The 12,918-nt window shown below is 34.5% G+C and overlaps 2 protein-coding genes across 3 annotated transcripts; one reads left to right on the top strand and one right to left on the bottom strand.

Annotated features, from left to right (window-relative positions):
- Nucleotides 1–1,353: 1,353 nt before the first annotated feature.
- LOC145101642 (homeobox-leucine zipper protein HDG1-like) lies at nucleotides 1,354–7,632 on the bottom strand. Of its 2 annotated transcripts, XM_079038888.1 has the most exons (10): nucleotides 7,160–7,631; nucleotides 6,960–7,092; nucleotides 6,571–6,827; nucleotides 6,371–6,488; nucleotides 5,584–6,273; nucleotides 5,375–5,476; nucleotides 5,074–5,280; nucleotides 3,487–3,661; nucleotides 3,006–3,373; nucleotides 1,354–2,223 (listed from the first exon to the last, which is right to left on the bottom strand). In XM_079038888.1, the coding sequence occupies exons 2-10, from the start codon at nucleotides 7,029–7,031 to the stop codon at nucleotides 1,840–1,842; spliced, it is 2,373 nt and encodes a 790-aa protein (XP_078895014.1). In that variant the 5' UTR covers nucleotides 7,032–7,092; nucleotides 7,160–7,631; the 3' UTR covers nucleotides 1,354–1,839. The 2 variants fall into 2 exon arrangements, with proteins under 2 accessions (XP_078895014.1, XP_078895013.1); XM_079038887.1 differs by having other exon boundaries at nucleotides 6,960–7,632.
- A 1,258-nt stretch (nucleotides 7,633–8,890) lies between these two features.
- LOC145098401 (uncharacterized) lies at nucleotides 8,891–9,646 on the top strand. The gene has a single exon (XM_079036031.1). It carries the CDS (start codon nucleotides 8,891–8,893, stop codon nucleotides 9,644–9,646), a length of 756 nt encoding a protein of 251 aa, XP_078892157.1.
- Nucleotides 9,647–12,918: the final 3,272 nt, after the last annotated feature.

The following is a 12,918-nucleotide window of genomic DNA, read 5'->3' on the forward strand; positions in this document are numbered from 1 at the left end:
AAATTAATATCATTATGGTAGGTTTAATTAATGGAAACTAATTAATAATATATTAGAAATGGAAAATGAAATAAATGACAAGTGGAAAATAAATATATCTTTAAATTATAACAAAATGACATGTGGCAAATTGAATGAAAGAAGGACATGTGGCAAAAAATTAATAAAATAGAAAAAACTCATAAAATAACATGTGGAAAAAATTAATTCAAAATAACCACAAAATAACATTTGGCAAATTGAATAAGAGTGTGGCAAGAGGCAAAAAAAACATTCATTTATTAGAAAGGATAACTAATTCAAAAAATTTGGAGCTATTTTACCAAAAAAATATTTTCATCTACTGTCTAAGGTTCTGTAATATTAGAGGAACAATCATTCGGTGATAAAATTATATAATTATTGTTACAAATAATAGCAGTTTTTTATTTACATAACTTAAAAACACTAAATTATCATTAACGTTTTCGGGTGTAGTTTGAGTTTTTTAATTTTTATTCGCCTTTTTAAGGTATACAAGGTATGAATTAAGAAAAATTATATCAGAACGATTATTTATGTTTTCCAAAACATTTAAAATGATTGAGAAAAAAAAAATACAAAGAGGGATTTTTAAGCAAAACTTAGATGATGTTTAGAAGAATATATTAGGATACAATAAAATGTAACACAAGATATACTACAAAATATTTAACAAATAGTATTCAAAATATAATCAGCTAATTTTAAGAAATAACAATCTACCCTCTATTTTTATTATAAGATTTTGCTTAGGTTTATCTTTATTATAAACATGATTTCAAATTAACTTTTATCAAGAAACTGTATTTTAAAGAACTACAATTTCTAAATAAAGTAAAACCTTTAAAATGTAAAATATTAATGAAAAATATATAAAAATATATAGTATTGTAACACAAACATATTTAAATAATATCATATTAACAAAATTAGAAACTATATTACTATTATTACATTACATGTAGTTTTTATGTCATCATATGATCGTATCTGTCCAACTACTAGTATTTCATATATGCACATAAAACTGAAACCAGATCTATTACAGTTTACCCTAATACGGAACATTTTTAAATAAAAAACATATGTATGATGTTATATTAAAAAGAAATATTCCATTTACAAACGAAGCTTAATATCCAATATTATTGTATTAAAACACAATGCCATACAGCAAATTTTCTACATAATTGAGCAATTGATATTTTTATTATATTAAAATATACTACACAAAAACCAACATAATCCTCTTTAAAATATTTTATAGAGGTGAACTTTAATTAATAAAACATCTATTACCAACAGGAAGTTCATAACTTCATATCAAGTTACTTACAATTTAAAAAAATATATATATATATCAAATATTGGGTTTATTCCATATAAGCATAACAGAAAGTACTAATTAATCCACAAATTAAGATTAGTCATATAAATCAAAAACCCATGAGTAAGCCTTCCATACATCAAAAAAGCAAAAAGACTGAAACACCCCATATCACACTTCAACACAGCCCCCATAATCGGATCCAACCAGACCCGACCCGTCCGACCCATCCGGGTTAACCGAGTCAATACCCGAACCACCACCTTCACGTTGCTGTAAGAACCGACTTATCACCTGTTCATACAGCAAAGCAAGGTTCGTTCTTGACTCACCCCAAAAATTCTTAAAAAAAAAACTATTATATCATTCACATCCCACCACCACCACCACCACCACAAACCACCATGGAAATCATCACATATGACAGCTCATTACCCATCATACCCAATAATTTCCATGTCTCAAAACCCTAAAACCCTTCCTCCATATAATTAGTTGTCAGACGGGAGGGCCGCTTTGATCTTTTGAACAGTACAGGAAATAAGATTATTAACTGTTTCCACCGACTCCACTGTAAGCTTGGCGGTAGGTAAGCTATTCACAAGGATCTGAAATGCAACAGTCAGCAGAGATCCACCAGCTCCACCACCACTGCCGCCACTGTTGTTGTCTGTCTCTGACCCGACCCGACCACCTGTCCCATCCGGTACTATGGCAAACCCTGATGGCAGAAGAGCCACGTAAGCAGAATCACCGCCATTCATCACCACATGCATGGCCGGAATGTCCACCGGAGCATACACCACCAGTGATCCGGCAGCATCTATGCAAGTTTCTTGAAGAATCAGCATGCTGCTCTGGTTCGCATTCATTGCCTGTTGTAAGAAAAGGACACCAAAGACTAAATTATTATATGTGGAGATATCAGAAAGTTATTTTGTAAGTATTAGAAATTAGAAAAAGAGAAAAGAAGAAAAAATAATGGTCATTGTGTGGTCGCTGTCCAATTGAGTCAACTGCTTTGGAAAATTTCCCAAAAACCAAAACGGTGACGTACGATCTGAACCCAGAAAGGTCTCTAGTGTCCCCTCTCACATGCACACAGTGTGGGTGTGTGTGTGTGTTTTGACTTTCTGGATTTTCTTTCAGATGAAAAATTACTAACAAAACCTTTTAAAATAAAAAGTTCAGTCTGTACGTTAGATCTGAAACAGACCCCTCCCACTTTTTTCTATGTACGCTGAAATTACCATTTCGCCCCTGTCCATCTATTCATATTACCACCTTTTTATCATATCTATCATATCTAATAAGTTCCAAACAAACCATCCTCGTTCTTCCACAATGACGTCAAAATAGTACAATTTGCAAAAACTAACAATTATCTTTTCAAACTATAATAGCTTCCCGATTTTCACTACAAACATACCTTTTTTTTAGGATTTTCTAAATTACTTTAGATATGCACAGTACATTACGATTTTCTAAATTACTTTAGATATGCACAGTACATCCAATATAAAATATCGGATGACTATCGAATGACTCGTGTATGACATAATACACGAGTCATCGGTAAATGTATGTATTTGTCATCTGATATTCATATCGGATGACAGATACAGTTATGTCAAGAGATAGGTGTGAGAAAGATTACGCTAGCACGAAGAAGCGAGACACAGTTGCCATGATCTTGGCCTTTCGCGATATGAGCCATTTCTTGCATGGGCCCACCATTCGACAATATATCCCATTCGCTTCTCAACCGTTCATCACGAAGAAAATCGAATAACCGTTGAGGAGACACGGGCAACCAAACCGAAGTAGCCGCACTCAAAACAATCCCGGGTGGCTCACCCGGGTCATCCACGCTTTGTCGGGTCATGACCCGAACATCTTTATCAACATTATTCGCACAAAGTTTGTTCCATTTATACACCGTGGATGCACAAACCCCCGCACAAAAATTATCCGTCATTCTTTGTGCTAGTTTCAACATGCTCTTCCTCCCACTTGAAGTTATAGCTACATATCATGAAAACGATTAAAATAGTTGTATATATTTATTCTGCAAAAAAAAAATTATTGTTCTAGCAACCCCTGAGTTGGCTCACATGTTTATTATATCTAAGGCTTACCGGTATGATCTCTAGTAGATACTGCGGAGGACATGAGAATGGCAAGGCATTCACACTGGCGTTGGAGGGCGGCAACCCATCGTTGTGCACCGAACCCCATTCCAGCTCGAACCAATGGTCTGTAAAGCTCGTGCACCGCACTTTCATCGTATTCCGCATGTTCCACCCAAGTAACCTTCAACACCAAAAAAAATAATGAATTTTTATGTATAAAATAATACACCATCAAGTACCAAGAAAACAACACTTTATATGTGTATGTATTTATATATAGGAATCTAGTACATATAGCCGCACTTGGAGGGTATTTCAATGAATAAATTAATTAATTCTTGAAACTAAAATAATTTGCATGAATAATAGAAGACAAATCTTGGAAATGGGCTCGATGAGAGACATAATATATTCATAGAACCCTTACTATCAATTCTTGTAAGCATGAAAATACAAATATTTTAAATCTCTACAACAATTTATGCAATAGAATACGGAGAATATGACACGAAAATGGTCAAAGAGGATTCGACTACGAGACAGAAAAGAACTCAGAAAAATAGGAATAGAAACATGAAAACAATTGTTTTATAAAAACGATGGGTTTTAACTATTAAAAGTAATTGGGATCAAGGTGATTTGATTAATAAATGTGTCTCAAGGCTCAGAAAATCAAGTAGTTAGATGTTTCTATCCCATATTATAATGCATGGTCACAGGAAACGATATAAAATAATCGAATTGGATTTCGTATGCTTGATTTAAGGAGTACCAATGCATTGATAAGTCAAAACAGCATCTATAATGAATAAAATATCATTTGAGAAGGTTCCTTTTGTGTTTTAATATACATCTGGAAATGAATCATGTCGATGAGAGTGTGCCAATTTATGTGATTAATCACTAGACGAAAAAGATGTCACATAAATCAAGAGGTTCGGGAACGGGAACGAGTTGTACTATACGCATGTGGAGTTGTACATCCGGGTACACCTTCTGACCTTCATGTTTCTCAACTAATTTTTTTAAGGCCGAGTACTAATTAATCACTACGAAAAGAAAGCACACAGATACAATAACTTCAGGAAAGGACTTGTATAATGTGCATCTAGAGTTGTACTTTTACTTGAGCATTCATGTATCTCAACTAAGTTTCAATGCGGCAATGTGACTGAACTAAAAGAGATCACATAAACAAAGCCGATATTACAAAAAACTTGCACATTATACATATTAAATTGTACATTGTGCCTTTGAAGTAGTACATTTAGGTACGCATTCAAGTTTCTGAACTAAGTTTTTAAGGTTTTAGGTGATGAGATATGCCAACAAACTCATTAAAGATCAACACCAAGCATACCTACTTGACATACTCCATAAATGCTAAAGAACATTTAAAACCTTGACTTTTAGTAGTCAAACCGCTCGACTTTTTACTTCAAGATCGATAAGAATCGTTCAAGATATCAAAAAGGCACAAGAATCACATTGAATTTTTACGAACTTACTTACATCATAACACATTTCAAGCTTTAAAAGATAAAATTTCACCAATATAAAACTTGAACTTTTTTAAAGTCAAAAGTGGCTTACCTTAGAGTAGCCATTTGGCATATCTTGAACAACACAACCGGAGGGAAGCCTCCTGCAACTTGAAAAAGACGGTGAGTTTTCCCGGATTGTATCTATTGATACATCAACCACCGCCCACACGCCTTCTGCATGTTGCTTGCAAAATCGAAGAAAATTGACCTCACGAACAGGAACTAATGGGGAAAGAACTTGTAACTCCGCATGCATCTAAAATATTTATATTTAAATTAATAAAATGATTGAAAACTATATAATAAAATAAAATAAATTAATAACTCCGGGATTTTGATCCCAATATTACCAATTGAAGTGCACCGTTTCTTGTTCCTCCCATGCCATTTGAAATCACATCGGTCGTTGAAGTTCTAGCAATCATACACGGAAACATTTCCGCCCATTTGTTCTGATTAAAAAGGAACGAAATTAGGTTAAATTGTTCGTTGGAAACATGTAAAAGATAACGGAAATGGAAATGGAATCAGAATCTGGATGGAATGGAATGGGAATTACCGAATCCATGAGTGTTTCGACGAGAGCCAAGCTATTGATGATTACCATTCCGGTTTCCCGTGAAGCTTCGGAGACGTATTCATTTGGTTTCAATCCGATGCAAGGAGTAATAGCTCTTGAATACTCATTTGGGTTCATGATTTCACGACCACCTTCTATGCGAAGCCAAAGTGGTTCATCTGTTTGAGCTAATTTGACTAATTCATCCATGGCAGCTAACGCGAGTTCAAGGTACATGGATCTTTCAAGGGAATGATCGATTCCCATTACGTTATTACTTGCTCTTGAAGATGGAACAACAGAAGAAGCGGTGGAGATTCCGACACCGAAATCGGGTGGGCCTAGAGGTAACGCTGAGGCGGTGGAACTGAGAACTCCACCACCACCGAAATGGTTGTTGCCGCCAACGCCAAGTTCTAAGCTAGAGTTTGGCATGGGAGGAGCCATGGAGGAGACGGGGCGGCCGAGGAATTTTCCGGCGAGTGCACAAACACGATCTAGTTCGTCTTTTAAGCGAGCGTTTTCGATTCTGAGGTGTTGTTCTTCTAATGAAATATCACCTATCATGGCCGGACCACCACAATTTGAGCACATCGGGTTCCTCATTGCTTCTCGAATTGACATGTTTTCGGCTCGAAGCTTATCATTTTCTTGTCGAAGAATTGAATTCTCGTGACGCTCTAATTGCGTCTGGCAACCATAAAATAGAAATTTTGAAACATAAGGTGTCAGTCTTTTTCAGATGATTGTCGGAAAAAAGATTGAAGTTGTTTACAGTTCTTCTTACTTTCATCTGTGTACGACGATTTTGGAACCAAAATTTGACTTGTCGCGTCTCTAAACATAATCTTCTGCTAAGTTCCAATCGTTGTTTTTCATCAGGATGTGGGCACTCTTTGAATAATCTGAAAAACCCCATGAAAAAAGGTTTAATCTTTTTGATTGAACTAGTTTTAGAAAAGAAAAAAAAAAACGATGTAATTGTACGCTTCAAGTTCTTGGATTTGTTGAGGAGTGTGACGATGGTATCTTTTTTTTCGTGGTGGTTTTCCGTCGTCGGCATCGGGATCGTCACCCGAGGCGCCACCATCCATGTTATCACTGCCAGATCTACTCTCGTGCTCCTCATCGCGGCTCCTTCTACCGCCACCGCCACCGCTGATCTCGTAGCTTTCTGGCATTCTTCCGATATCACCAATCCCACCTCCTCCGCCTCCACCTCCACCACCCTCCATCGTTGTTTGCTGAAATATAAAGAAATAAAGTAGATCAGTTCATACACACACCACAACTGTCAACGCCACCACCAGCCATTTTCTGTAAAAGAAAAAACACAAGTATGTGTGTGTGTTTTAAAAAGAAATATAGAGGATTACAAGAGCAAGTGAAAGGCCGGGGGAGGAGAACATGGACTTGGAGAGAGGCTGAGACAAAGCGCCACCGCGCATATTATAAGGAATATCAGCGACGATTCTAGCACCACCACCTCCTCCACCGTCGCCGGCGTGACTGTTATCAAGAAAACCCCCAAAACTCATGAAATTTCACTTCACTTGGATAAAGAAAAAAAACCCACCTTTGTTTATTTAATAAAACCTACACCCACTTCAAAGTTTCAAACCCTTTTTCAATATTCATTACACAAATTCATCGAAACACGAACAAATCTTTCTACGAATAGATAGAGCAAAAACGGGTTTTCTTTCCAACTCACAAAATGAATAGAAAGAAGAAATGGGTAGAAAATAAGAAAAGAAAAAAAGACTCTCTCTCTCTCTCAGTAATTGGTGGATTGAGGTGGATTTGTGGTTCTCCCTCTCTCTTTCTCTCTCTAAGAAAATAAGGAATGTGCTGAAACCCTAAATGGGAGAGGGAAGAGCTATATGCATGCTTGACTTTGGCTTTTGGATCATGAGCTGAGAGAGAGAAAGAGAGAGAAGTTAAAGAAAAACAAAAAGATTTCTTGTAAATTGGAGAGAGAGAAGAGATGGGGAGGAAGAAGAAGGAGATAATGTGTGTGGAGCCTTCGAAGCCTTACAAATACAAAACAATCAGAAAAGGTTTCACAGTAAAAAAGGGTCGGTTGGTTGACTCTTCACTCTTTTCATACTCTCTTCTCTCTCACACACACAAACAGAGAGAAAGTCTTTTCATATTTCTCGATTTTTTTTATTAATTTTTATTTTGTTTATAAATAAACAAATATGACATGCAATCCGCTATTTATGTTAATAAACATTTATTGCTAATAGATTAAATACTTAAAATGTCTTGTTATAAACAAAACAAAAAATATTTGTGAATTCAAGTCAATAACTCAATATCACGAAGAGAAAAAAACAAAATGTCACTTGGAAATTCTGAAGTTTATTTTCAAAAGGAGCTCTTAAAAACCGTACATTGTTTTGACTTTTGATAAAATAATTCTATCTTCTTATCATTCATAAGGCTAGCAGGTTTGGTGCTGTCTGAGACCGCAGTTCTCTGCCAACTAAGCATGGAACACCGCCCTCAGGGTGTGGTTTCCTGCGGTCTAAACCGCGGTGCGGCCCCTGAAGACCGTGAATTCTGATTGGGTGGTCACTTTTTGACCGTTGAAATGCAAGATTCGTTTATTTTTTTTTCTTTTTTTTTATTTTTTCTTTCCTATATATACACATATCAACTTAACTTTTTTTTTTTCACAACACAATCTCCTCTATCTTTCAAAAAAAATATTTTTTTTTAAATCACTACTCTCCCAAAAATGTCATCTTCTTCATCTTCTGAAGAATTTCAGACTATTTTTTATATCGCTATTGCGTATGTTCAAATGGTGGAACAAACATACAACGTTGTATGTAACAACGCAGCTGCAAGTTCTCAACAGAGAACACGAAGATACATTTACAGAAATCGTGAAGAAGCCAACCAACGTTTGGTGCAAGACTATTTTGCAGAGAATGCCACTTACCAAAGGTATTATTTTCATAGGCGCTTCAGAATGCTCAAAGGTTTATTCGAACGTATAGTTGAAGATGTAACGAGGGAGTGCAGTTTTTTCCAACAACGTTACAATGCTAGAGGTACACTCGGTTTCACTCCCTTACAAAAATGCACGGCCGCACTTCGTCAGTTAGCATATGGCATTCCGTCTTATGCGTTAGACGAAAGTTTTAGGATGTCTGCTAGGATAGCATGAGACAGTCTCCATTTTTTCTGCAAAACTGTGATTCAGTTTTATGGTCCAAAATATTTACGTAAGCCTACACGTAATGACATCCTGCAATTGCAAGCTCATCATGCTAGTGTGCACGGGTTTCCTGGAATGCTAGGAAGCTTAGATTGTCTCCATTGGGCATGGGAAAATTGCCCTACAGCATATAATGGGCAATTTACCCGAGGTGATCATGGTCACCCAACGGTCATACTTGAAGCAGTTGCATCACAAGATATGTGGATTTGGCATGCTTTTTTTGGTTCTCTTGGTTCGATTAACGACATCAACGTTCTTAACCGTTCACCAATATTTAACAACATATACGATGGATCCGCACCAGATTCTTCTTTTCAAGTGCGTGGAACGCCATATAAGTATGGTTATTATCTGGTCGATGGAATCTATCCTGAGTATGTTGTGTTTGTTAAATCGTTTTCAGCTCCACATGGTTCTAGACGAAAGAAATTCAAAAGAGCTCAAGAAAGAGCTAAGAAGGATGTTGAGCGTGCTTTTGGAGCTCTGAAGAAACGGTGGCTCATATTGAAAAAACCAGCAGCTTATTTGGGCGAGGAAAAACTTCAAGAAATCATGTATACATGTATTATATTGCATAACATGATTATTGAAGACGAAGGAAGAGCGATATGTGCGTTTGACGAGGAAGAAATCATACCAGAGACACAACCAATAGAAATTGGTGGCGAAGAGTATATAAACAGGAGAGCAGAGATACATTGCACTGAAACATTTCACAATCTTCGCAATGACTTGGTGGAACACATTTACAGGGTTCAAAACATTAACCTTAATTTGGATCCACCGGATGACCCCGAAGACAAATTCTCGGATAACGACTTTATGTAGTTTGCTTTAGTTATTTTATTTATGTTTTTTAAGTTTCTAGGGTTATTTAAATGACATGTTTGTGTGTGTGTTTTTTTTGTAACGTAATGTACAGTTTTTTATTTTTTATTTTCAAGTAATGAAGAATTATGTTTTTTTATTAAAATAGAAGTTATATTAAATTAAAATAGTTAAAAAAAAAAAAAGTTTTATTATATTAAAATACTTAAAAAAAACAAAAAAAATAAAAGAAATGAAAAGTGTGGCACCACACCTTTAGTGTGGCACCACACCTTTAGTGTGGCAAGAAACCACACTTGAGTGGTAAAAAATGACATGGTGCTGATGTGGCGGGGGAGAGAGTGCGATTTCGGTGGCACCACTCCCTCAGCCTAAGATAATTTTAATTTTTAATATTTCATAGTTTGATCTATATAAAACGTTTAGTTTACCTTCGTGGTTTTCATATCCTCCAAGAAACTAAAACATAATTATAAAATCAAGACAAAACTGGAGTAGTTCTTATGGTATTCAAAAAACCTCGGATAAAATTTAAAAGCTTTCAACTTTCGTTAAAAATCAAAAAATTTCTGGGTTTTTGGTCCCTGATACACTTGAAAAGTCGATTTTACCATTTTTATTTTTTTCTATTTCTTTATTTATTTTGGTATTTAAATAATTAAAAATAAAAAATAAAAACTACAATCTCACCCAACATAAACACCTGCAACTTCAAATACACACACACATGGAACTCGAACACATACCAACATCAAGCTCATCACACGAATTAGAATAAAAATGAAGCATAAACATTGATTACTATAAAAAAAAATAGTTCAAGTCTTTCAAAATTAATATCGATGCTCCATCAAAACTTCATCTCAAATCAGAAACAAAATTATCTAACATACTAATTCAATCAAAAGATCGTTTAACATATTTAACCCACAACAATCTAACACAAATATCACCTGAACACATAATCAACTGAAATATAGAAAAATACCCAAGAACACTTCAATGGAGAAAATCTTAAAAATTGGAACAGGCCATAAAATTCCTCGAATCAAAAACTACTTCCTTGAAAACATGTTAGAGTTTCAAGATTTCTGAAAAGTATTATGTCATAAGTTTCATTCTGATTACTTAGAAGAAGAAAACGACGAATCTGTAGGCTAAGAACTCTTGAACATATTTGATTTCAAATTTCAACCCTAATAAAATCATATTAAAGCGAGTTACAAGAGTTCTGATGCTGGTTTTGATCGTATTATCATCTAGGGTTTGGGAAATCGGGTTTGTTCTTTGTACTCTAGCCTGGGGAGATGGAATTAATCTTGAAATTTGGAAGGTAAGATTATAAGGAGAAAGATGAGTTGTTGCAGATTAATTAGGAACTGAAGATAAACAAGGAGCGAGTCGATGTTCTTCTTTCATCATATGTGTGAGTGTGTGAGGGGTAGAGGGTTTGAACGATGGTGGGTATAAAAAGGGGGTGGTAGTGGTAGTGGTGAAATTAGGATGTTGAACCAGACTCCAGCGAGGTCGTTGTTTCCTCCGACGAGTCTGTTGTCGAACAGGTAAAGAGTCTTGAGACTTCCGCAGTTCCTAAGCTCACCTGGGATTTTTCTGATGAGTTTGTTTTCCGATGAGCTTGATGGAGTTTAAAATCAAGTTGGAGGTTTTCAAGGTTGCTAATGGAAGATGGGATTGGGATGAGAAGTTGTTCGGTTGTGTGTGTGTGTGTGAGTGAGAGAGAGAGAGAGAGAGGGAGAGGTAATGAGTGGGGGATAATTGTTTTTTTTCTTTTTATTTTTAAATTAAAATAGTATTTTAATAATTATAAAAATACAAAAAGGAAAATAAAAGGGCATAACCGTCTTTTCAAGTTTTTTGGACCAAAAACACAGAAAAACCTTGATTTTGGACCTTCTATGTAAGTAGAAACATTTTGGACCCTATCCAAAGTTTTTTAAATACCACAAGGACCAATTTTGCAATTTTGTTTAAAATCAAATTCAACTAAAACCCTGTCTTATGTGAATAAGCTTTTTGCTACCTTGGTCCTAACCTATTAGACGATTTGCTTTTTAGATTGGAGGTCAATTAAAGCATGGACGGATTCTACGAACTGCTAACCACAAAAAAATGTTAATAAATTTATTGTTTTTCTTATCTCATTCATGTGAAATAGGAAAATCCTAAAAAACAAAACCTAACATATTATCTTCAATATTCGAAAAAACACATTATGTTACTATTATGTACAATAAAATTATTGTATTTTCTAATAATACTTAAAATAATATTTCGTAAGCGGCAAAGCCTTGATAGTCGGAGTATTGACGAATTCTACTAACTTAGTGATACTGATTTCTAACCACAAACCAGTCGTTCCAAAAAAATATGAATAAAAATTCTTGTTTTTTAATCTAATTCATGTGAAATAGGACAACCCTAAAAAACATAAATATTATCTTTAATGTTCGAAAAAACCCATTATGTTGTTATCTTGTAAAAAAAAATATTTTATTTTCTAATAATACTTAAAATAATGTTTCATATCATGCGAACTCATAACAGTGGAAACCTAGCATTTATGGTTTTAGAGAAATCAAACATATTATCCTCAAATGCGTGGAAAAATCATTATGCTATTGGTTTGTATAATAAAAACATTTTATGTTATGATTTTGTCCGATCAAACCATTTTATATTATGGATTTGTAGAATAAAATTATTTTATGTTTTGATTTTATACAATAAAACATTTATTTTCCCCTGCGTGCCTTAGATATTTCTATTGAAAAAAAATGATATTTGGTAAATTTTTCATTGATTCTACAATTAAACCATAATAATTTGGTATTATCCAAAGCGTATCTCTAGATTTCTTAAAACTCGTAGTCATTGCAACATCAAGAAATTTTGTACTTTAACAATTGAATCAATGATATATTTACCAATTAGTATGGTATCAAATGTTTCTTTTAATCATTCTCTTAAGATATCTTGTTTCCCTTTTTGCCTTTTTATAACACCGTGATTTTTCACCCAAATTTTCTTTTTTATTTTAACCACTTTTTAATTAGAAAACATTAGCAAAAGTCTTATATTGTTTATTAAGAAAACATCACAAATGTTACTTATTTTAAACAACCATTTAAAACAAAGTCTACACATCATCTCAATAAGTTCTCAAAAGTAGTGTAATGAAAACTCAACCAAGTGTCCGAAAGCGGTATTATACTAAGCATAAACTACCAAAAAAAAAGCGCATCCCAACTCAC

Source organism: Lactuca serriola, chromosome 4 (genome assembly GCF_051521515.1).
Source record: "Lactuca serriola cultivar US96UC23 chromosome 4, Lser_US96UC23_V15, whole genome shotgun sequence".
NCBI lineage: Eukaryota > Viridiplantae > Streptophyta > Magnoliopsida > Asterales > Asteraceae > Lactuca > Lactuca serriola.

Excerpts from the sequence above, each read along its gene's own strand:
- LOC145098401 (XM_079036031.1), top strand. The coding sequence starts at position 8,891 with ATGCTAGGAAGCTTAGATTGTCTCCATTGGGCATGGGAAAATTGCCCT.
- LOC145101642 (XM_079038887.1), bottom strand. The coding sequence starts at position 7,121 with ATGAGTTTTGGGGGTTTTCTTGATAACAGTCACGCCGGCGACGGTGGA. Across the intron at positions 6,828-6,959 it reads CCGGCCTTTCACTTGCTCTT|CAAACAACGATGGAGGGTGG; the intron begins GTAATCCTCTAT and ends TTTATATTTCAG. Across the intron at positions 6,274-6,370 it reads ATCGTCGTACACAGATGAAA|ACGCAATTAGAGCGTCACGA; the intron begins GTAAGAAGAACT and ends TATGGTTGCCAG.